The 25,931-nt window shown below is 38.6% G+C and overlaps 1 protein-coding gene across 3 annotated transcripts in view; it reads left to right on the plus strand.

The window, feature by feature from the left end:
• Window positions 1-25,931, plus strand: part of asxl1 (ASXL transcriptional regulator 1) — a 135,690-nt gene that overhangs the window by 49,272 nt on the left and 60,487 nt on the right. Inside the window, exons 1-3 of one of the 3 annotated variants that reach the window (XM_051932421.1) lie at window positions 10,615-10,718; window positions 22,540-22,648; window positions 23,882-24,002. In XM_051932421.1, the coding sequence (XP_051788381.1) occupies window positions 10,657-10,718; window positions 22,540-22,648; window positions 23,882-24,002 (292 nt within the window). In that variant the 5' untranslated portion in view covers window positions 10,615-10,656. Of the gene's footprint in view, window positions 1-10,614; window positions 10,719-22,539; window positions 22,649-23,881; window positions 24,003-25,931 lie in introns of those variants that run through there. The other 2 variants (XM_028811586.2, XM_051932420.1) reach the window with 2 other exon arrangements.

Genomic DNA, 25,931 nt, shown 5'->3' on the forward strand with positions numbered 1-25,931 from the left:
TTTTGTAGCTTTTGGGTATTCCACTTTTTCCACGAAGACAGGCAAAGAGGTCTGTCAACAACAACAATATTTATTTATATGGCACATTTTCATACAAAAAGTAGCTCAAAGTGCTTTACATAATGAAGAAAAGAAAAATAAAAGACAAAGGAGTAAGGGCCGATGGCCAGGGTGGACAGAAAAAACAAAAAAAAAAACTCCAGAAAGCTGGAGAAAAAAATAAAATCTGTAGGGATTCCAGGCCACGAGACCACCCAGTCCCCTCTGGGCATTCTACCTAACATAAATGAACTGTCAGTTATTTACCAGCACATTCTGTTAAAATCTCATGTATGCACTTATTATGTAAATAGCATTTTGAAGAGATGGTTTTCAGGCATTGTAAATGCCACTGATTTGATTTAGTGGTGCAGTGGAACCTCGGGTCACGACCGTAATTCTTTCCAAAACTCTGGTTGCAACCCGATTTGGTCGTGACCCGAAGTAATTTCCCCCATAGGATTGTATGTAAATACAATTAATCCGGACCGTACGAGCTGTATGAAAATATATATATGCTCGCTGTCTATCACTGGCTCTCTCTTTCACTCGCTGCACAGGGAGAGACTGAACACATGCGGAAATCATCGGCACATACGAACCGGAAGGGAAACTGGCTTGTTTGTCACCCGAGTGTGTGGTCATGAACAGATGCAAAAGTTTGGCGAACTTTTTGGTCATAACCCAATTTGTACGTGGTCCGAGACATTCGTGACCCGAGGTTCCACTGTAGTTCATAATATTTTAAAGGAAAAGCATTGTTATTCTAAAGAAGCTTGACAGTTATAAAAGCAATTAGGAAACTGATAAATCAATCTGAAAAATAAATTGTCCTGGTCCAGAATTGCTGTCAAAGTTTAGTAGGTGCTAGAGCTATACTGAATATCCATCCATCCATTTTCCAACCCGCTGAATCTGAACACAGGGTCACGGGGGTCTGCTGGAGCCAATCCCAGCCAACACAGGGCACAAGGCAGGAACCAATCCTGGGCAGGGTGCCAACCCACCGCAGGACACACACAAACACACCAAGCACACACTAGGGCCAATTTAGAATCACCAATCCACCTAACCTGCATGTCTTTGGACTATGGGAGGAAACCCACGCAGACACGGGGAGAACATGCAAACTCCACGCAGGGAGGACCCAGGAAGTGAACCCAGGTCCCCAGGTCTCCCACCTGCGAGGCAGCAGTGCTACCCACTGCGCCACCCTATACTGAATATTGTATTTCTAATTCAGGCAAATAATGACAACATTTAGAATATCTGTATTTGAAAAAAAATGTTGAATACTTTTGACATATTTTAAAAATACTGTAGTGATGGAGGGGTGGGGTATGAGAGACTGAAAAATGCAATTAACCTCTTTAGACCTATTTCTGATGAGTGGCCATTAAAAAGACCTTTGGCGTTTTCAGAGTTGCGTCCGTCGTGCTGCTTAGATGAACACTGCCGACACAAGGTCCCAGCTGCTTTGTCCGCTCACATTTCATTCCATTCCATTCACCTGGGGTCAAAAGCTAACCAATATACTATACTATTCCTCGCTCATTGAGCTGACCCAAGGCTTGGGTTCAAATCTGAGACTTGTGTTGGTCACATATCACGATTCGTATGCTTTTGCAGAAATTAGCCACATCAAAGGTTCTTTCTATTGACATGTTTATACTCTGGCACAGACAACTGCAAATGTGGCCATGCACAGATAATGTGCACCCTTGTCTGTTTATAGTATAGGTGTTACGTGTGCGACACTTCATGGTTGCAGAATCTCCCCAAAGTTTTTTCGTTGCCTTTACATATCAATGTTGTAGATATTTCCATTTCTGTCTGCAGTATCTATACCATCCACACTCACTCATTCAGTGCTGCTTTTTATGCTGCCATCTCCTGATATTCCTTCTCTTCTGGCAGTCTGAAGCCACAAACGCATGTCCATCTGAGGTTCAAACCCAGAGGTCCCCACAATACAATTTCTGGTGTGATCCAAGCAAAATGATCAAATACTTAAATATGCTGGACCTTCTTTCATTTTAGTTAATTCGTTTGAATACTGTAATTTTTTAGAAGTAGAATCTTGTACTCTTATTCACTGAAAAATATGAAAAAACACAGAGTAGTGTGGAAGTTTTTTCAAAATTTCTGAAGCTGATGAATCGAAGGCTGTTTGCAGTCTTTGTGATGTGGTGATTTCATGAAGTTTGTCAGCTAAGGCTGAACCATTTATGACCTCACCCCTTTTACATCATCTTGAATTGAAGTATCCTGTAGAAGTCAGCATAATAAAACAGCAAAAGTTGAGCTGTAAGGACAGTGGGAGCAGTAGACCTGGTAGTGCAGCGCTGAAGCCTTAGAGGTTCATGAAGCACTAGCTCAGGTGATATCCACAGATGTACAGCCTACTTTAATAGTTGAAGATGTGGGTTTTATAAATTGAATTGTTTTTCTAAAGCCCCATTAAAAGATATCATCTTGAAAAATTTTTTCAGAAAAAACTTCTACATATATTTTTAACTTACTTGCATTGATGCAACAGGAATGTCATTCACAATCGACACATGGACATCTCCATGCTGCTCACAGTCCTGTAGAAGCTTAACTGCACACTGGATTGAAGACAACAAACAATTTGCTATGCTCCATTGTGAAAATGTAACTGGCAGACATACTGCTGAAATTCGTGCTATTACTATTTCTTCAATGACAGAACCATTTTTAATTTGTGTATTTATCGAAGACAATACTAGGAATATAGAGAAGCCATTGTGAGATGCGAAACAAGCTTTGCTTATACTTTTCAACTTTGTATTCGTGACTCACTATTCATTCAGAATTCTGTCAATAATCTTAATATGATAGTAAGAAAAACTGTTGGCCATTTTAAGCATTCCACAAGTGCTATGGCCAGAGATCTGAAATAACCTGAACATGAATGGATGCTAGATATTGCGGAATTTTAAAGAGAATTTTTTTTCATATTACATGCTTTAAAGTTTATTGGAACAGAAGTTTGAAATTATTCTATTTATGAGTGAGGAAAACTCAAGTAAGAAATTTAACTTCCCTTGCTCCTTCTCAATGGCAGATAATACAGTTTCTTTTAAATGTTTTACAACCATTTAAAGAATTAGAGATATTTCAACAGAAATAACTTCCATTTTTATGGTTATTCCAGCACGTAAGGCCTAGTGATTCTCTGATCGATTGACTGATCTTTTTACTCGAAAATACTCAAATCGGTGATTGGTAAATTGGCTGATTACAAAATAAATTTTTTTTTTCCACCATCTGCATTCTAAGGTTTACAATGTAATTTAGTTGTAATGCACCTTTTATTCAACGTATTGTTCTCTTTATTCTGGTCAGTGTTGCAGACTGCCACCGCTTTCCCTTTCTGCACTCTGGACTTGAAAGTCATCACCATCCAGCTTCCTTCAGCTACTGCTACACTCAGCTGACTTGACCGTGCTACTGTTCGGCTGAACAGGTCTTCTGTCTGCCTCTGCCTTTTCTCCAGAGGAACTCTCAGAGTACGTCTGACTGCCTTAGTCTTCCTTTAATTATTTTCTTTCTAGAATTCCTGGCTCTTCTTTCATCAGAACCAGTGGTCTTTAATTCCTTGCTCTTACCGGCACCCCAATTTTCTCACCCAGTCACCACTGTAATTCAGCTAATTACCCTTTTTCACTGGCTTGCCTTCCACTGTCACGTACCGAGCCATGCCTCTTCATGACAGCTGGCTCACCTGGTCCACACTCATCCATGCCTCTCTGGAGTGACACCACACTCACCTATTCAGTAAGTGCTAATAAAATTTAAAACAAATTATGTTATTTAAACCAACCTGTGATCTATCTCATCTCAGATCCATGTTTTAAGTGTTTTTTTTTAAATTCAGAAATGACATTAGTTGAGGGTGACACAGTGCTACCGCTGCTGCCTCGCAGTAAGGAGACCTGGGTTCGCTTCCCGGGTTCTTCCTGCGTGGAGTTTACATGTTCTCCCCGTGTCTGCGTGGATTTCCTCCCACAGTCCAAAGACATGCAGGTTTGGTGCATTGGCGATCCCAAATTGTCCCTAGTGTGTGCTTGGTGTGTGTGTGTGTGTGTGCGTGTGCCCTGCGGTGGGCTGGCGCCCTGCCTGGGGTTTGTTCCTGCCTTGCGCCCTGTGTTGGCTGGGATTGGCTCCAGCAGACCCCCGTGACCCTGTGTTAGGATATAGCGGGTTGGACAATGACTGACTGACTGACATTAGTTGAAGCAAAACAACATATATCTTATCCATATTACTAACCGAGAATGGTAAACCAGATATGGACGCAGGTACATGCCCATGGACGCAGGAGACATAGTGTGCAGGCGCCACACAAAAACGAGGAATTAGCCCCCCGCCCCAGACTGAAACGGGAGAGACTACGAACGACACAGCCACACAAACAAGAGGAGTCAGCGCCCCGCCCCAGAGTGAAACGGGACAGAATACGGAGTCCACAAAGGTTCACAAATCAAACCCGAGAGAGTACGGAAAGCGGTAACAACACTACAGAGTCCAGAGTCCATATATACATATACATATATATATATATATATATATATATATATATATATACGCACACACACACACATATATATATATATATATATATATATATATATATATATATATATATATATATATAATATGCAAGCATAATTAGTTCCGGAAACGTGCTCGCAGTCCAAAGCACTCATATATCAAAGTGAATTTCCCCATAAGAAATAATGGAAACTCAGATGATTCGTTCCACAACCCAAAACTATTCATATAAAAATGATTAATACAAAATATAAAGTAAAAATACATAAAACAAATTAACCTGCACTTTACCTTTGAAAAGAATCATGGCTGGTGTGAGTGAGTTTCTAAACTCTTATGGAATTCCACCCAACGGGACGACGCACAGAAGAGCGTCCCAAAGCAATCGCAGTTTGCCGTAAAAGCGAATCCGAAAAAATCGCGGACATGCTATAAGCGCCTGCCATCAATGGGTGATACAAGGAACATTATAAATGCGCAGGGCACAGTACTACTTGGCCATGGCCCTGCCTGACTGCTGTTTCTGTGTATAGGAAAGTGGCAGATCCCGCTACAATAAAAAACCGAGCTGTTGCTCTTTCAAGCTGAATAAAGCTGGTGTTGCTAAAGTACTGAGACTCAGCTTCGTATTTTGGGGTGCAAGACGGGGACTCGCATGTCACAGCGCGCGTGCATGCGCACACACAGTCACAATTCTGTAGTAAACAGTATACGCTCATACGGATGTTGAGTATATGAGTGAGGCACGCCGAATCAGACATAGAATATGAGACGATTGCCCACAATCCCACAGCGAGAGAGAGAGAAGAACCATCAGCTCAGTTGTGATCACATGACGCTCAGCAGACAAAGCGTATACATACTACTCGTATTGCAAGACCTTACTCGTTTATCAAGTCAAAATTTATTAAAAATTTTAGCTCGTCTTGCAAAACACTCGTAAACAAAGTTACTCGCAAACCGAAATTCCACTGTGTGTGTGGGTGTGGGTGTATATATAATAAAAATAAAATCCTAAATCTGTTATTTGTCATGCTTTAAATTGGGCTTATTTTAAAACCTACATATACAGTGGTGTGAAAAACTATTTGCCCCCTTCCTGATTTCTTATTCTTTTGCATGTTTGTCACACAAAATGTTTCTGATCATCAAACACATTTAACCATTAGTCAAATATAACACAAGTAAACACAAAATGCAGTTTTCAAATGATGGTGTTTATTATTCAGGGAGAAAAAAAATCCAAACCTACATGGCCCTGTGTGAAAAAGTAATTGCCCCCTTGTTAAAAAATAACCTAACTGGTGTATCACACCTGAGTTCAATTTCCGTAGCCACCCCCAGGCCTGATTACTGCCACACCTGTTTCAATCAAGAAATCACTTAAATAGGAGCTGCCTGACACAGAGAAGTAGACCAAAAGCACCTCAAAAGCTAGACATCATGCCAAGATCCAAAGAAATTCAGGAACAAATGAGAACAGAAGTAATTGAGATCTATCAGTCTGGTAAAGGTTATAAAGCCATTTCTAAAGCTTTGGGACTCCAGCGAACCACAGTGAGAGCCATTATCCACAAATGGCAAAAACATGGAACAGTGGTGAACCTTCCCAGGAGAGGCCGGCCGACCAAAATTACCCCAAGAGCGCAGAGACGACTCATCCGAGAGGTCACAAAAGACCCCCAGGACAACGTCTAAAGAACTGCAGGCCTCACTTGCCTCAATTAAGGTCAGTGTTCACGACTCCACCATAAGAAAGAGACTGGGCAAAAACGGCCTGCATGGCAGATGTCCAAGACGCAAACCACTGTTAAGCAAAAAGAACATTAGGGCTCGTCTGTTTTGCTAAGAAACATCTCAATGATTGCCAAGACTTTTGGGAAAATACCTTGTGGACTGATGAGACAAAAGTTGAACTTTTTGGAAGGCAAATGTCCCGTTACATCTGGCGTAAAAGGAACACAGCATTTCAGAAAAAGAACATCATACCAACAGTAAAATATGGTGGTGGTAGTGTGATGGTCTGGGGTTGTTTTGCTGCTTCAGGACCTGGAAGGCTTGCTGTGATAGATGGAACCATGAATTCTACTGTCTACCAAAAAATCCTGAAGGAGAATGTCCGGCCATCTGTTCGTCAACTCAAGCTGAAGCGATCTTGGGTGCTGCAACAGGACAATGACCCCAAACACACCAGCAAATCCACCTCTGAATGGCTGAAGAAAAACAAAATGAAGACTTTGGAGTGGCCTAGTCAAAGTCCTGACCTGAATCCAATTGAGATGATATGGCATGACCTTAAAAAGGCGGTTCATGCTAGAAAACCCTCAAATAAAGCTGAATTACAACAATTTTGCAAAGATGAGTGGGCCAAAATTCCTCCAGAGCGCTGTAAAAGACTCATTGCAAGTTATCGCAAACGCTTGATTGCAGTTATTGCTGCTAAGGGTGGCCCAACCAGTTATTAGGTTCAGGGGGCAATTACTTTTTCACATAGGGCCATGTAGGTTTGGATTTTTTTTCTCCCTAAATAATAAACACCATCATTTAAAAACTGCATTTTGTGTTTACTTGTGTTATATTTGACTAATGGTTAAATGTGTTTGATGATCAGAAACATTTTGTGTGACAAACATGCAAAAGAATAAGAAATCAGGAAGGGGGCAAATAGTTTTTCACACCACTGTATATGTTTAGTATCATTCTTTTCAGAATTTATCGAGCTTTACTTTGATGTTGTTAGATTTTCAGATTCTTATTCCGTTTTTAAATTATAAATTAAAATATCAAGAACTCGCGTCCCGCAAGACTAGACTTAACCAAGAGTGCCAAGAGATTTAACCATGCCCGGGGCCAGGAATAGAAGACAAAGAGTAGGACAGCTGCTTTACAGACTTTTAAAATGGTAGAAGTGCTGGGTGAGATGCAGATTGAGCAAAGAGGGGGTTAAAAAAAAACCAAAAAAAAACTTTTTTCTTTCCCATTGTATGACCGTTTAAGAGATGGTTTTGGAGGAGCAACCGCGTCTCCTTGGGGTACGTACAGCCCCCTTTTCACAACGCAAGCGGCAAACTGGCTGCAACTGGGGGTTCCCCCTAATATATATAAATAATGTGTGTGTGTGTGTGTGTATGTGTGTGTGTACTGTATAATGCAGACTTTTAGATTTTTAAAGTAAAGGGACCAGTTTGCTCAAGTTACCTCGAATAGACCTCTCTCGGTACACCTTGAACGTAATAAAGATCAATTTGTCAAAGTGTGCAATTAAGGCATTACATTTTTGGTTTTCTAGTTAATATTCTTTTGTCATATTTGCTTTCCCAAAGCAGAACCTTTTTCTCTGTGTCCTTTCTAGGGTTGATTCCTGCCTTGTATCATGTTCTGCAGGAATAGGCTTCAGCCCTCACCTTGACCATTTGTTTTGAACTTTTGTGGTTCACACATTGACTGAATGGAGTGTTATCTTATCCAATTTGCTTTCTTAGTACAATTTTAGCATCACACATGCAGGCGGTTATCTGATGATTACATGCAGGGTGTGGTGGTTTGTAGAACTGTTTGAGTTGGCATAGTGAGCTATCTGCTCACTCTGTTTATCTATTCTTACTCTTGTACTCTTCATGTGCTGTTTACAAGTCATATCTCTTTCATGCTTTGTCCATCTGTCTTTCATTTAATCATTCTGTCTCTTAGTAAGAGACATACTGCTATTAATGAAGTTATTATAAGATATTAATGAAATACATTGTTTCAAATCTAAAGCACATGTTAGTTTTCTTACATATACTGGTGACATTTTGGACTTAAGCCATTGTGTGTTATTATGCCCATTAAATGCATGGATTGTTAATGTATTTTCTGCTTTATGCATAAACTCTTTTAGAAATTGCTGTACCTTAAATGTGCATTAATTTGTCTCATTGCTTAAGATGCTAATGTTTATTATCTCAAAATGAGTTACCATTTGACACTTTTATATATGGGTAAATAAAATCAGATTGACCCATCCGACTGTTCAAAAATTGGTAATTAGAATTGGCCATAAAAATCCCAATTGTTGCAACTTTACTGTATGTTGAAGTGTTCACACTAAATTTATACAGTGCATCCGGAAAGTATTCACAGCGCATCACTTTTTCCACATTTTGTTATGTTACAGCCTTATTCCAGAATGGATTAAATTCATTTTTTCCCTCAGAATTCTACACACAACACCCCATAATGACAACATGAAAAAAGTTTACTTGAGATTTTTGCAAATTTATTAAAAATAAAAAAACTGAGAAATCACATGTACATAAGTATTCACAGCCTTTGCTCAATACATTGTCAATGCACCTTTGGCAGCAATTACAGCCTAAAGTCTTTTTGAATATGATGCCACAAGCTTGGCACACCTATCCTTGGCCAGTTTCGCCCATTCCTCTTTACAGCACCTCTCAAGCTCCATCAGGTTGGATGGGAAGCATCGGTGCACAGCCATTTTAAGATCTCTCCAGAGATGTTCAATCAGATTCAAGTCTGGGCTCTGGCTGGGCCACTCAAGGACATTCACAGAGTTGTCCTGCAGCCACACTCCTTTGATATCTTGGCTGTGTGCTTAGGGTCGTTGTCCTGCTGAAAGATAAACCGTCACCCCAGTCTGAGGTCAAGAGCGCTCTGGAGCAGGTTTTCATCCAGGATGTCTGTGTACATTGCTGCAGTCATCTTTCCCTTTATTCTGACTAGTCTCCCAGTCCCTGCCGCTGAAAAACATCCCCACAGTATGATGCTGCCACCACCATGCTTCACTGTAGGGATGGTATTGGCCTGGTGATGAGCGGTGCGTGGTTTCCTCCAAATGTGACAACTGGCATTCACACCAAAGAGTTCAATCATTGCCTCATCAGACCAGAGAATTTTCTTTCTCATGGTCTGAGAGTCCTTCAGGTGCCTTTTGGCAAACTCCAAGCAGGCTGCCATGTGCCTTTTACTAAGGAGTGGCTTCCGTCTGGCCACTCTACCCTACAGGCCTGATTGGTGGATTGCTGAAGAAATGGTTGTCTTTCTGGAAGAGTCTCCTCTCTCCACAGAGGACCTCTGGAGCTCTGACTGAGTGACCATCGGGTTCTTGGTCACCTCCCTGACTAAGGCCCTTCTCCCCTGATCGCTCAGTTTAGATGGCCGGCCAGCTCTAGGAAGAGTCCTGGTGGTTTTGAACGTCTTCCACTTATGGATGATGGAGGCCACAGTGCTCATTGGGACCTTCAAAGCAGCAGAAATTTTTCTGTAACCTTCGACAGATTTGTGCTCGGAGATCTACAGACACTTCCTTTGACTTCATGCTTGATTTGTGCTCTGACATGAACGATCAACTGTGGGACCTTATATAGACAGGTGTGTACCTTTCCAAGTCATGTCCGATCAACTGAATTTACCACAGGTGGACTCCAATTAAGCTGCAGAAACATCTCAAGGATGATCAGGGGAAACAGGATGCACCTGAGCTCAATTTTGATCTTCATGGCAAAGGCTGTGAATACTTATGTACATGTGCCAGCTCAATTTTTTTATTTTTAATAAATTTGCAAAAATCTCAAGTAAACTCTTTTCATGTTGTCATTATGGGGTGTTGTGTGTAGAATTCTGAGGAAAAAAATGGATTTAATCCATTTTGGAATAAGGCTGTAACATAACAAAATGTGGAAAAAGTGATGAAAAGTATATTTGACTTCATCTTTTTGTTTTTATTTTTATATCTAACTTAGCAAACAGATTTCAATTACTGAGCAAAGGACCACGAATATGGTTGATTGCAATCTGTTAATATAGAAAATTTTAAATGGGCATACAAAAGGCTGCCTTAATTTCTCAAACAAATGTACATTTATGTGAAATTTTGTAGAGTTCTGTGATATTAATAGAAGACTACTAAATGTAGTGTATGTTGATTTTGTTTTCTTAAATTTTAAATTCTTAAAATGCCCAAGAAATTCAGGTCATTTAACTGTAGAAAACTAGATTATATTTTCTTTTTGTTTTGTTCATATATCTATTTAACCAATGTTGTTTTTCTTTTTGCAATGTCAATGCTGCATGGCAACTACTGAATTTGGAAATAGAAGGTAAGATATGGAAAAAAAAACATGTTGAATGTTATAAAATATTTAAAGTTATGCTGTTAATGTCATGCTGTACACAAATTGTCTAGTACACATCAAAGAATTCTCCATTCAAAAATTAATTTTATTTCTTTAATATGTTACTTACCACTGCAAAGTACATGGGGTATATTGAAAAATGTCCATGGAAAAAAGAAAAAAGAAGATCTCTCATATGGTATTGACATTTCGATTTGAAGACCCTCTTCATTTGTCATTTGTAAATCAAGAATACTGCCTTCAATTCAAAATGTCCTTCCTGTGTGTCTTTTAGTTTTCTTGTTTATGTCTGTAACTATTAAACAGAATTTTAGCAAAAAAGCATTTGTTTTGCACATTTTGAACAAGCAAGTGGATATAACAGATGCGTGGGTTATGCATGACAAGTAACATCCATCCATTTTCCAACCCGCTGAATCCGAACACAGGGTCACGGGGGTCTGCTGGAGCCAGTCCCAGCCAACACAGGGCACAAGGCAGGAACCAATCCCGGGCAGGGTGCCAACCCACCGCAGGACACACACAAACACACCCACACACCAAGCACACACTAGGGCCAATTCAGAATCATCAATCCACCTAACCAGCATGTCTTTGGACTGTGGGAGGAAACCGGAGCGCCCGGAGGAAACCCACGCAGACACGGGGAGAACATGCAAACTCCACGCAGGGAGGACCCGGGAAGCGAACCCAGGTCCCCAGGTCTCCCAACTGCGAGGCAGCAGCGCTACCCACTGCGCCACCGTGCCATGACAAGTAACATGAGGTGGAGTATTACTTTAAAGTATTACTTTAAAGCAAAGGGGTGCCAATAAGTCCTGAAGTTATTTTTTGTGAGCTTTGTAAATTTTCTTTTATTAGATGTATTTAGCAAATTTGCATTTGGAATTTAGTTTTGTGTTTTTTCCCCAAAAATTAATATTTAGTTTTTTTTTTTTGCATTGTTAAGCACAGATTTACTAAAAATAAAAAAACTTGATTTTGTAGGGTAAATCATTGTCAAATGTTTGTTTTGGTGTGAGCTCTGTTTTACCTATATAAAACCTGAGTACAAAAAAGAAACGTAAGTTGTACTTCATTATTTTAAGACAGATGTAGAGAGCAGCTATGTGTAATTTGGCTCATGTTTTGTGGTATAGCTATGCATCCTTGAACACCTACTACACATGCGTTTCTTGTTCTGTCCATATTTGTCCCAAAAATTCTCCTCTGTGATTTAGCACAGTGACCCCTTTTCGCATGCAGAGTTTACAAAGCCTCATTGAAGACAAATATTTGTAGCTGTGTATCTTACTTGGAGCTCTGCTAACACTTGGCTGTCTTACATTACCAGAAAGCACTGCTTTGGTCCAAAAAAGGCAGTTTGGTGTGGCCCTGTTTGCTTGACTCAGAAGGTTCAATGATAAAAAGATTATAGCATTTTAAAATCGGATAGACCTCAGAAAGCAGTGGAGTGTGGTGTTTTATTATGGACAAAGCCGATCAATGCTTTTTCTAGCCTGAACATTTTTAATTGTGACACATTTATCCTGGCTGCCAGTAGAGACAGTGCACTTTCCATAGCTTATTTGTTGTATGCTTCCTCAGAATTCTGATTCTCTGGTTAGTGTCTAACTATAGTATATTTCTAACCAAGTAGTTAAGAAGTCATATTTAGAACAGACACAAATGAGTTGTAAATGGTAGCGACCCCATAGCCAATTAGGAGGTTAGTTATTTTTAGGATCAAATACGCACTGTTTTATACCAGTGTTCCTTGGTAAACATCCCCTTTTAAATATTCAGAGGTTTCCAGCCAATGATTCTGAGCCCAAGAAGAGTGAGCAAATCTATTGTTCTCTCATGAATCTAGGCCATGCAGGCTGATATTGCCCCATTACACACTATTAGTCTGTACTGGAGTGGACCTGAACATGAACACATTATATTTCCTCTTAATGATCAAGGTCTGAATGATTAAAATGACCCTTCTCTGACAGTTGACTTTAGTACATAAAATATCAGTTTACATATAGAGAAATTTCATACATACTTACGGGTAGGGTAGGGTGAACTAACAACAAAACTTGTGCTGATCTTGTGTCTTGCTCTTGAAATAGGCATATTTGACACTTGCACAAATACAGAAGCACATTTACTGCTAGGCATTCTTTTTAGTTTTCTTTCAGAAGTGAACAGACTGTTTCAATGAATTAACAATGAAAAGAAATCCCTTTTTGTATGCAATGCATAGGCATAACGTGTTGCTAATAGAGTTGTATCGTTTAAGGCAGTGAAGTCAAACCTTTTGGAGACTGAGTGCCCAAACTGAAACCCAAAACCCACTTATTTATCATAAAGTGCCAACACGGCAATTTAATTTGAATACTGAGGTTTTAGTTTAGAAAAAAACAACTCATACGTTAACATCTTTTGTCTTAAAAGAAAAACACAATAACAGAGCTTTCAATGATATAAACAACTTCTTATTGAAAGGTAAAAGTTTGCATTTGGCATGCTTTTGAACAATTAATGTGATTTTTGCTGTTGTATGCATGCTGATAATTTGTGTAACCTTGGCTCATACTTTCTAAGTTTGAGAGCAACACATGCAGCACTCAGGTCATCTGTTTGTCTGTTTCTGTTGTCAGATTTGATATAAGCACAAGCATAAGATGATCCAAACAAAGTAAGGAAAGCAATCCCAAGTGCTTTCATTGACTTAAAATTATTTGGCAGAGAATTCCACACTTAAAGGATTTCATTTTCAGAACTAACTGTACTGTCCTTTGTCATCCCTTCTGTCTTCTCAAGTGTTTCACGCAGGTCTTCCCTATTAACCTTTGTTCCTGTTCTCTCTCTCTGTTTTTTTCCCCTTTCCACCCGCCACACGCTTCTATTATATATTATGGGGACGTGGATCAGGTGTCGCGATTAGCAGCACCCAGCAACAATTACAGATGTGGACGGCTCCTCACCTGTGCACTTAAGAGAGGACTACCCGCATCATGAAGCTCCCGGGAACCGCTTCAGCTGCACTACCATGCCCCCCTCTAAGCTGCGAGTGCAGCGATTATCTATTAAAACTGGCCTTTTCAATTTTGTGCTGTGGACCCGTTATACCACATCCCCTCCAACCCCACTATGGGAATCACCTTCACCGCAGACTCAACAGGTTGCCGTCCGCGCTGCACCCTCACGCCGCATGTGAGCTGCTCACCTTACCCCAGACAGGAGAGAAAGGAAGCGCACCCATTGGGCTGCTGGGCAGAGGGGCGGGTGATGTGAGAAATGTCCTCAGGTGCACGTGGAGAGGGGGAAGGGAGCAGTCCGGCCCCACGTCCCTCTGGCTTTCTAGTAATGAACTCTGTGCTGGTGCGACAGCACACATGCCCACAGATAGGGCTCTGAGTGCCCACTCTGGCACACGTGCCATAGGTTCGCCACCACTGGTTTAGGGTCTTCATGGTGTTTCCAGTCTTCTTACTTTTGATTATTTTCATTTTTTTTTGTTTTTTTAAGTAGCAGAGAAATGAGACACAAGGAGCCCACACAGCCTTCCCTTACGCCAATAGTTCTTAATCCGTGACCTAATTTTGCCTTTTAAGTTCATTGATGACCCACTAACAGCAATTACAAACCACCCTTGGGTGAAACAAGAATGACTATGTCATCCATGGTGAAACAAGTTCACTTAGAAATGGGGAAACATCTGACAGCACTGCTAATCACTTAAGTAAACCAAAAACAGCAACCCCACCACCCATCAGGGGAGTGCAACAGTAGTTAAGAAATAATTCCTTACAAAGACCCGGCATTCAGATGCTGAGACTCGAAGATCAGTTTGTATTACTCCGTATGTCTGCCAGTGACCCACACCAGACTCACAGAGCCTCAGTTTGCAATGCCATGTACACTTTGTGACTTCCCTAATGGCCATATAGCCAGTCCCAAATTGAACAGCAAGTCAGTTCTTGAGTGTACTATTTAAATTCGTCTGAGGTTCATTACAAAATTTTAAAACATTGAAAACTGTAATGCCTTTGAGAAACCCAAGCATTAATAATATAATATTTAAATATTTATGTCATTTGTACACATTGCCCCATTTTGTGATTGAAAGGCAAAAGAAAAAGTATAGAAATCCAAATTAGGTTATGAAATTGTGTTCCATGAAGCTAAAATGATTAAATATGGAAAGTACCAATTCTATGTCAGTAAACCTCCAACAGTAAGTTGCACAGAGGTACAGTATATATACTAATATACAAGAAACACTTCCAAGATATTTTAGGATCAACCATGGTGTGCTTCTGTCCACAGGTACTACATAGTGTTTTTAAATTACCGGAGAAAATAATATTTAGAAATGAAGGGCCTGGTCATTTTGGTATATTTCATGACAGTCTTTATACTATATTGTATAATCATCAAGAGTAAGAGTAAATCCATAGTGTTCTGTTTTAACTAGTGAGATAGAAAAAGCTGTGCTGCGTCCTGAAACCAGACTGAAACGGTTCCATCAAATTATTAGAAGTTAAGTAATTGGTGAGTTGGGAAGCTACAACATGTTCAAGAACTTTTGGCAGAAAAGATGAGCGAGAGAGAGGCCAAACATTTTTAAGATTGTCTGCATCAAGACCAGACTTTTTTAACACTGGGGTTACAGAAGCGATTTTAAAAGTGGCTGGCACAAAGCCAGTGTCAAGGGATGTATTTATTATTGTCATAACAGTCAGGATTATAGCATTAAGGTAGGATTTAAGAAGTGTGTTGGGGATGAGGTCCAGTACACAAGTAGTCGGCCTTATCTTGCAAAGCAGGTTGTTAACAAATGCAGATGTGACTGGTGAAAATTTAGAAAAAGAGCTGGGTGGAGTGAGAAGATACGGAAAGATATAAATAGATGATAGATTTATGTTAGTTGAATTATTTACATTTTTTTATTTTATTGCAGAAAAAAGTGGAGGAATTTTTCAGACTTCGGTAAAGGAGGTAATTGGGTCAGATGCAGGTTGAAGTAGTTTATTAACTACAGAAAACAAAACCCATGGGTTATCATGGCCACTTTTTTTTTTTTTTTCTGCCATAATGTGTGTTCTTGGCTGCAGTTAGTGCATCCCTGTAAGCCCGTTGATGGTCACGTCCTTGATGTGCACAGTGAGGCCAGTCTTGTGTGACATTCTCTCAAGGTGTTGGCTAGTTGCTTTCATATACCATTTATAATTGTTGTTGAATTTTAAACTCTTGTTTCATTCAGTTGTTACTCGTCCTGACAGTGCTAAAACATATTTTTACATACAGTACTCAGAGTGATGCAGGATTTTTGGCACCAACTATGATAATACTATACTCTACATAATGCTTTGAAAGAAGCTGTGGGTTTAGCCACAACTTTTAACTTTAACTTTAAGGGATGTGTAACACCATTTGTCCCATTTTTAAATATTTACAATGCATTTATTAATATTGCTATTTTATCCATTTCTGTAACATTTCACCAAGATATGCTGTCCCTGGCATTTTACGATAGTTGAAGGAAGTCCACAAGCCAGAGCTGTAACTTTGCAATAAATATTGGCACACCTAAGGCCACATTCATACTACTATGTTTTCGTTTAACAATGCAGACATTTGATCCCATTTTTTCCTTTTGTCCACATTACACAGACGTTTTCAACCAATGAAACTGAATACTTTTCAAAATTCTCTCCAGAGCCGAAGACTTTAGAGAACACTGGTTCAGCATTTCAGTGTGGACAGGTGAAAACTACGATTTTTGAAAATACAGACTTCATCGCTGTCTGGTTTGTTTGTGCTTCTTACATGGTTCTGCCCTGATTTGATTCTGCTCTTTACAATGTCTCATCTTCTGAGTGGTCACCCTTCTGCATCTGACTTGCTTGATGTACAATTTTCAGAAATTGTGGTCAAGCAACTACTCAAACTACACAATAGAGTTGTCAATTATATATGTGCTCAAACGGCATAAGCGCAACTGGTTCGACTGACTTGCCACATTGTGGGTGTTCAGACTATACATATATAAATTATAGTCACTATGCACTGAGAATTTTGGGAAATTTCATGGTGACATCAGAAAATGGGCTTGCGAGACTACTCATACTAAAAGAAGTTGGTAACTGCAAATTGTGCCTGGTTTGGGACATGTATATTGCGTGATTGTCCAATGTAGGCAGACAATTACAGGTGCTGGTCATAAAATTAGAATATCATGACAAAGTTTATTTATTTCAGTAATTCCATTCAAAAAGTGAAACTTGTATATTAGATTTATTCATTACACACAGACTGATGTATTTCAAATGTTTATTTCTGTTAATGTTGATGATTATAACTGACATCTAATAAAAGTCCCAAATTCAGTATCTCGGAAAATTAGAATATCAATTAAGACCAATGCAAAAAAAGGATTTTTAGAAATGTTGGCCAACTGAAAGGTATGAACATGAAAAGTATGAGCATGTACAGCACTCAATATTTAGTTGGGGCTCCTTTGGCCTGGATTACTGCAGCAATGCGGCTTGGCATGGAGTCGATCAGTCTGTGGCACTGCTCAGGTGTTATGAGAGCCCATGTTGCTCTGATAGTGGCCTTCAGCTCTTCTGAATTGTTGGGTCTGGCGTATTGCATCTTCCTCTTCACAATACCCTATAGATTTTTCTATGGGGTTAAGGTCAGGCGAGTTTGCTGCCCAATCAAGAACAGGGATACCATGGTCGTTAAACCAGGTACTGGGTCCTGTTGGAAAATGAAATCTGCATCTCCATAAAGTTCGTCAGCAGCAGGAAGTGCTCTAAAACTTCCTGGTAGATGGCTGCGTTGACCTTGGACCTCAGAAAACACAATGGACCAACATCAGCAGATGACATGGCACCCCAAACCATCACTGACTGTGGAAACTTTACACTAGACATCATGCAACGTGGATTCTGTGCCTCTCCTCTCTTCCTTCAGACTCTGGGACCTTGATTTCCAAAGGAAATGCAAAATTTACTTTCATCAGAGAACATAACTTTGGACCACTCAGCAGCAGTCCAAAGGTGAGACGCTTCTGACGCTGTCTCTTGTTCAAGAGTTGCTTGACACAAGGAATGCGACAGCTGAAACCCATGTCTTGCATACGTCTGTGCATGGTGGTTCTTGAAGCATTGACTCCAGCTGCAGTCCACTCTTTGTGAATCTCCCCCACATTTTTGAATGGGTTTTGTTTCACAATCCTCTCCAGGGTGCGGTTATCCCTATTGCTTGTACACTTTTTTCTACCACATCTTGTCCTTCCCTTCGCCTCTCTATTAATGTGCTTGGACACAGAGCTCTGTGAACAGCCAGCCTCTTTAGCAATGACCTTTTGTGTCTTGCCCTCCTTGTGCAAGGTGTCAATGGTCGTCTTTTGGACAACTGTCAAGTCAGCAGTCTTCCCCTTGATTGTGTAGCCTACAGAACTAGACTGAGAGACCATTTAAAGGCTTTTGCAGGAGTTTTGATTTAATTAGCTGATTAGAGTGTGGCACCAGGTGTCTTCAATATTGAACCTTTTCACAATATTCTAATTTTCCGAGATACTGAATTTGGGACTTTCATTAGTTGTCAGTTATAATCATCAACATTAAAAGAAATAAACATTTGAAATACATCAGTCTGTGTGTAATGAATGAATCTAATATACAAGTTTCACTTTTTGAATGGAATTACTGAAATAAATCAACTTTGTCATGATATTCTAATTTTATGACCAGCACCTGTATATTCTAGGCTAGTGGTTCCCAACCTTTTTTTGGCCATGCCCCACCTAGGGCTCTCTAAAATCATGATGTACCCCACTGTAACATATACCTTATTTTTATTATTACCTATTCAAAAAGTGAACTCCTACTCATGTGGAGGAAGCCCATAATGTCATTAATTTGGTCTAAACAAGCTTCCAAAGAACATGGAAACAAAAGAGGGAAAGGATAATTGAAGTACTGACAAAGAAATCACTAAGAAATTATTAAAAAAAAAAATATATGAAGTAATATGAAAATACAGCAAATACAGTTTTGAAAACATATGAGACGTGATACTCATAAATATAAAATAACTTTAATGACAGCTTTTTCTGTAATATTTTGATCATTTTATATTTTTGTAATTATTGTTACAATTCATATTATTTTAATGATAAAAACAATGTCTAAGTAGAAAAACCTAAGCCGGTTGTAAAATCATAAATTAAAGAGTTCTTCACCATCCCTTCTATGTTTATATAAATGTCTCTGTAAAAAATAAAAATTGTTTATTTCTACATTTTTAACAGTGAATTTCTGTTTTTTTTGTTTTATAAATTGTTTAACATACCTAAATTCTCAAATTGCCCCTGTAAAAAATCAAATTGCGCCCCACGTTGGGAATCACCATTCTAGGCATTTTCAGTCATTTTAGTATGGACGAGAATACTTAAATAAAAATGTGAAAATGGTAGTCTGGATGTAGATCGTTTTTGTTTAAAAATTCCATTTTTAAATGAAAATGTAGCAGTATGGATGTTGCCTAAGACAGATGAGGTGCAGCTTTCATCACAACCTCCTCTTGCAACTAGATGCATACTGAGCTCTTTTCATTAACTGGTTTATGAGACTAAATAGTTGAAGTGTAGCAAACATCAGAAAACTGCATAGCAAGCTCCATAAACTACATGGCTTCACATGACATCTTAAATTGTATTTCATATTCACATTCTTCTTTCTAGATGCGCACATACCTTACCGTATTATACGTTGACATCTATAATACTGATTGCTCATGTCACAAAATATGTTGGAAAAATGTCTGCATAATAAATGCCATACTTTGGCATATATATAATTTATAAATTATTTTGCATGATTTCCCCAAAACAGTAGAAAATGAACTTCATCATGAATCGGACAATAAGAATTTATTGGATGTAAGACAACAAAATTATTTTAACTTCTGTTATTTCAGAAGTTAACATTAGGATTTTACTTTGTACATTGAAGTTAGAATATGTCCTGTTGTTTATGGTAATACCGTAGTTGAATTGTTTAATCACAAAACTCTAACTTAATGTAATTATAGAAAGTCTATGAAGTTTCTAAACATAAGCATGTGATCTGTTTTAATGTAACAGATTCAGATTTTATGTAAAACTAAGTTGTATCAGATAACTTTTATTAAAGACTATAAATTTAGTAATGAAGAGTACATTTGGTAAATGTAATTTAGTGTAGGAGCTTAAACAATTAAAAGTATGGTAAAATATCCATAATCAAAGGACTGTTTTTGTAAATGCTACCTTGCTAAGCTTGAAATATATCTAAACACTTTTTTGCTCTTCCAAAATTACATAGCCAGAGGTAGTCCACTTAGGGGTAATTTACATACATCATCAAGATTGCACTATTTATTAAACATTCATAATTTTGTTTGTATATTACCATCTGTGTTTTAGATACATGAACGAAAACAAAAACGGTATAGGCATAAGCGTCAGGCCCAATGTTGTTGACGCGTCTTCTTCTAGCATCATAATGGTGTCACGTAAGAAATGCATCTCATCAGCAGTGATGATGAAGTGAATCTGTCTTCAGTAAAAATGAAATGGACAGTGAAACAGAAAGTGATTCTGGAAATCCGAAAGTGACACTCGCACATGCTGTTCATATTACTATTATTATTCATTGTTATTTGCATTATTATTGTACTATCTGTAGTTCTGGCTTTGTACTTTTAGTGTTTTGCACGTTTTACAATAGAGAGATGAGATTTAATAAAAATTCTTTTTGCATTTTTTTTTTTTTTTTTTGAGAAAAAATGTAAAGCTAAGGGGGTTAAATAAATTATTTCGAAAGGAAACTGGATATAGCCATACATTTTTTTTCCTCCCTTACAATACTCCTCAGAAGAAGAGGGTGGTGCTGGAACAGGCCTGAGTTGCAGTCACCTGTCGAAGGTGTCAGTTATTCAGTATGAATTCTGTTTGTATTTTTTCCCTTGGATGATTTTAGTGGTATCCCTGTTGATCTTTATATCAGAACTTACTACTACTTTTTAGCTGCACTGAAAGTCGGGTACGGTTTCTGCTGTCACTAAGTATGACTATTGAGTGTAGCTACATGTGTAGTGTTCTTTGGTCATGTGCAATCTTTACACATTTAAGTTTGCTAAAAATGGGGTGTGCAGTATTCATGAGACATCATTTTAAAGCAATGATTTATCACATAAATCAACATAAAATATCAGTTGCTGCATGCAGTGTGCTGTCATTTTGTGTTAGCCCCCTCTGGTTACTGCGGCAGGAGCGATGAGCGCCTGCAGGGCTGTTTTCTGGAATGTACACAAGAATGGTTTCATAAATAAATGAACATAAAATGTCTGTTGCTGGTTCTGTGGCCACTCTCGCTGCATGTTCACCATATCTGGCTACAGCAGCAGTGACTATGTGCAGTGGCAGCAAAGGTCGCAGTACGACGCAGTCTAGTTTGTACCCCTTGTCATTGTAAGTGGCCGTCCTCCCAGGTAAACATTGCCTTAGGTGCATCAGCTGCCGATCAGCTGATGCTGGAACCTCACTTTCGTTTTTGATCTTGATCTCCAGATCACTTGCACCAAAACCAGAGTCCGACATGTCAAGAGTCTAATACAAAATAAAAAAAAATTTATGTAAAACATCACCCACTGAGAATTTTGCTTTGCACTTTAACTTCTCTCTCTCGCCAGATGTTGATGCTGTTTTTGCCATTGCAATTTTTGTTTTGCTCTTCACTAGTCCCGCACACGCAGGGATCAGTAGTCACAAATCAATGAGTCCTAACATTGCTCCAAGCAAAGACAGCCTACCCATATAACAGCAAGTTTTTTTCAATGTTTACACTTGATTATCGCCCTGACCCCTCTTGTCAACAAAAGTCGGGCATCCACCCTAAAAATCTTGAAAAGTTAAGATTGTGCATTATCAGTGAATTTCTTTGTTTACTTGAAAATTTTGGGCTAAATCAGCTGGTGCATTATAAAAAAAAATGCACATTATATGCAAAATTTTACACTAAAACTGGGATAAAGAAAGTCATTCTGTTAAGCACTAATGGTATATTTCGGTAGAATTAAAAATTAAATGTTAGTTTCTGTGGAATGGCTAGCTGTACCACTCTTTCTGGGGCTAAATTTCCTATACTCGCCATAGTTTCACATCACTTTTTCAGTGTTGACATGAGCACTCATAACCTTTGAATAACTGCAGAGTCATTTTCATATTCGGCATGTTTTTGGGCAGCAACCCATGAGATGACTAGCTTGTATTGACAACAAAGAAAGATTTTGTGTAACTGAGACACTGTCAAGATGTACATGAAGAAAATATTTTCCTCTAGTCTACTTTAAGTGCAGTATTATTCTCCAAAACTATGTTTTTTTTGCACTGTAGTACATTTCTTTTGGATGGCTTTTTGATGTAAAGTCTGTTTTACTCTCCTCCTGTTTTATTTGCTTCATTTATTCTTAATAATATTCAACCTAAAAATATTTTCCTTGAAGGTTTGTTTTTTTGTTTACACTTTGGACTAAATCCTTACATATCCATATTCAAGAAAAAGAAAAGAAATCAATATAACTCCATTTGAAAATCGTCACAAATTGCTCAACATGAATAAAATGTCTGCAAAAAATGAAAGCTCAATAATTATAATAACAAAATTATTATACTGTATGTTTACTTTTCCAGGTGGTATTTATAAAAAACATTTGCATATTTTTTTGTCTTTATTTTATTTTCTGTTTTCTTCAGTGGAACCTCACCTCTAGCTTGCCTCAATACAATGCTTCATTCTCAGTGCAGAGGAGAGGATGGGATTTTCTTCAAGCTTCCTGGCCGGCTTAGCTTGTTTACTTTGAAGGTGAAGCATTTTTTTTTAAAATTCCAGTTTCTTGTACAATTGTCCAAAAGTTAGTTTGTGTGTTCGTAAGATGTCTTCCTTGTGAATTATTTCCATGAACGTTTTTGACTTTAGTACATTACAGGCTAGAATACAAAAATAGGGCATCTTCTTTTGAGTCATCCTTATATCTGTAACAGGAGTAGCAAAACCTGTTGTAAAAGTGGAGTACTTTGGATAAAAACGCATGTGTAAATTGGATTTGTTCCTGTCAAACTTCTCTAACAGCACTGAGAGCCAAACAAACCGTTTTCTTTTTGATTGTTTATTAAATATTTTGTTATTACTTTTAGTACTCTCATTGCTACAGTGACATACATTATACAAGACAGCACTAATAGCCTCCAGAATTTTTAATCAACAACTTAATATATTTCAATGAATGCAGATTTTTAATTCAAAGCATCCACATCTCAGGTGTTAGTCAAAGTGATGGTTTTTAGCTTATACAACATACATTCAGTCTAAAATGTATGTTATTCAGCTGTCATTCAATTAAGGATCAATAAGTTATAGGTCACAAGTTACAGTAACAAACCTGTTTGTCAGAAATTGGCTTACTAGGGAGTCCATAAACGGCTGTCTCTACTAAATCAGATCATCATTTTTATTCACATGGATCTGGGACAAATTACACAACACTTTTTGAGCAAGCTCAGAAAGTGATTCAGCTGACTAAAGGTAAAGTGACAGAGGTGGGCAGAATCTTAAGTTGAACAGTGTACTTCCAGCGTCAGTGCAGTGTATTCAATATGTGCTTCTTTCCAGGAAAAGAAAATGGAGAAATCTACTGATGTTAATCAAACATCAAACCCCTTTAATCAAATTCCAGATTGGGTGTTGGCCAGGGGCTGTCTCTGCAAGGCCATTGTAGGACCCACTCACGCATCCAAACTTAAACTCACTCAGGGGAAATTTAACCTAAACTGTACGTCTTTGAGGATGTGGAAGCAAAATTGGAGGACTGTGCTCTCTGCAAGTTTTTCTTGATTCAGTCTGGCTTCCCATTGATGTTGGGAAGCATTTCTCACAAATTGAAAGAAACGCATGTCATATCTTTATCGATTTCAGGTTGTACCATGTCCCTCAATTTAACTCGTAGGATGTTCACAAATAGCTATTATTTTAGCCTATGTTATTAATATGTTCAATTACTGTACTTTTATTAAATCTTTTCTCATTTTTCCTCCCTAGAAAAATGCTCCATTGTGGTCTAAAAACCTGGCTGCTCCAGAAGGTGAGGATTTAGAAGACTCAGCTGATTTGGAAAGCTGCGATTCAAATGAGACATGCAGTGCAAGTGGAGATAATGATAGTTTTTTTTTTTTTGTGTTTTTTTTTTTTTTTTTTGTGTTTTTTTGTTTTTGTTTTTTGTTTTTTTTTTTTTTTGGTTCTCCCCCAAAGTAGAATTCTCTTATAGTGTGTGTTTTAAACCTATTTTTTCTTTTGTAACTAATGTAAGTGCAACAAACTGGACCAAATAAGAGTATTTTTTTCGGTTAATTTGAAACTATACATTAGTGAAGTCTTTTTTTGTTTTGATAGACAAGCACTTTACACATTAGGATGCAGTGTTCATAGTTGCTCCCTCATAGGTTCTGAGTCCTAAATTTCAGTTTTGCCTTAGGCACTGTCATTATGGGGTTAACTTGTTCTCCATGGGCCTGTATAATTTCTTTTAAGGATTTCTCAGTATTTGTCATCCGAAAATGTGCAAGCTACATTTGCTAATGCTAAATTTGTTTCTTAATTGATATATTCGTTAGTATGCCCTGGTAAATATAGTTATGTACTCATTCAGTCCTTCACTTTCAAAATTATTTTTCCAGGCAGTCCTTGAAACAATTTATGTTCACCACTAGTCACAGAGAAACTTTACATTTTGTACAATAGATTTTGTTTTTTGTGCTGCAAATCACACATCTTCTCCTACCTTCTGTTGCAGTTTCCTCACACAGGTTTAGTGTTTTGTTATTTAATAATTGTTGTGGTGTTGCTTTTGTCTTTCATTTCACACCTGGAATAAACTAAGTACATGCATACATTCTCATACCAACTTTTTCCAGTGCTGGTTTATGTGGGTGGGGACAATGCCTTTCCTGGCAGCCCTGGGCCCCTAAATGAAACACCCCCTTTAACCAAAAGCCGCTCTTTGATTTTATTTCCCATTTGAAATCATGAAACATAACATGCCTTTGTCAACCCCTTCGGTAGGGTAGGGATAATACCGTGAACATGTCACAAGCAAAAATGCCCCCTTTTTTTTTTCCCCCTCCTCTTTTTTTTCTTTCTTGTGTGCTCACGAACCAGTGATGCGAGCTGCACGTTACAGTGACAGCCTAATAGTTTTCACCGGCATGCTAAGAAATGTTGCAGGCATGCCACGATGCTTCATAGTTATACTAAGCAGTACTTGTAAATCAAGCATAGCACTGAGTCTTTACCCGAATGAGGCACATTACCTGCATTGTGAGGGAGCATCAGTTACGGCATTACGGACATGTGGCATGATTCCCTGGAGGTGATCTGGCTCACAGGATCGTCATTGTTGAGGACCCGAGTGGCTGGACCAGGCCAAGGGGATGCTACACCCAAGAAACACCTGGCTGAGACAGATAGAGGGTCATTTTTGGAGGGTGGGACTGAACTGTGTGTCTGCCTGGGGGGGTTGCCAACCAGGATCCCATGCTGTTTCGTCATGTAGTGGGTGCAGCAATGCATTGTACCAATGCATGCTGACCTGACCTGACTGAGTCTTTCAGCACATGTGTCATTCTCAATAGAGTCAAAACTGACCAGAATTTGATTCAAGCTTTTTGTGTAACAGTGTGCAAAGATAAATTGTCACACAAGCAATTTATTTCCTATCTTTTACACACAGACAACTATACAACATTAGAAAGGTCTGTAACTCCACTATCCTGGGGTGATGAACCTTTCACTGTTTGTGGCTTGATGTAGGTGGGATCTTTGATAAAAGCAGATTCATTCATTGTTGACACGCTATTTGCCCTGGCATATATGTGTTCAAGTCACATATTTTTATAATGAAAGAGAGCAGACAGAATGGAAAGTTATAATTTATTTGAAAATAGACACCCTTGGATATATAAAAATACTATTATTGCTTTTGATTAACTTGTGGATTTCTTGCAATGTACACATACAAATTTTGTGTATCTGGGCTGTGAGACACAAGTTGCTTCATGAATGAAGTCTGAAACAACTACAATTCTTACTAGAG

Source organism: Erpetoichthys calabaricus, chromosome 10 (genome assembly GCF_900747795.2).
Source record: "Erpetoichthys calabaricus chromosome 10, fErpCal1.3, whole genome shotgun sequence".
In the NCBI taxonomy this organism is placed as follows: Eukaryota; Metazoa; Chordata; class Cladistia; order Polypteriformes; family Polypteridae; genus Erpetoichthys; species Erpetoichthys calabaricus.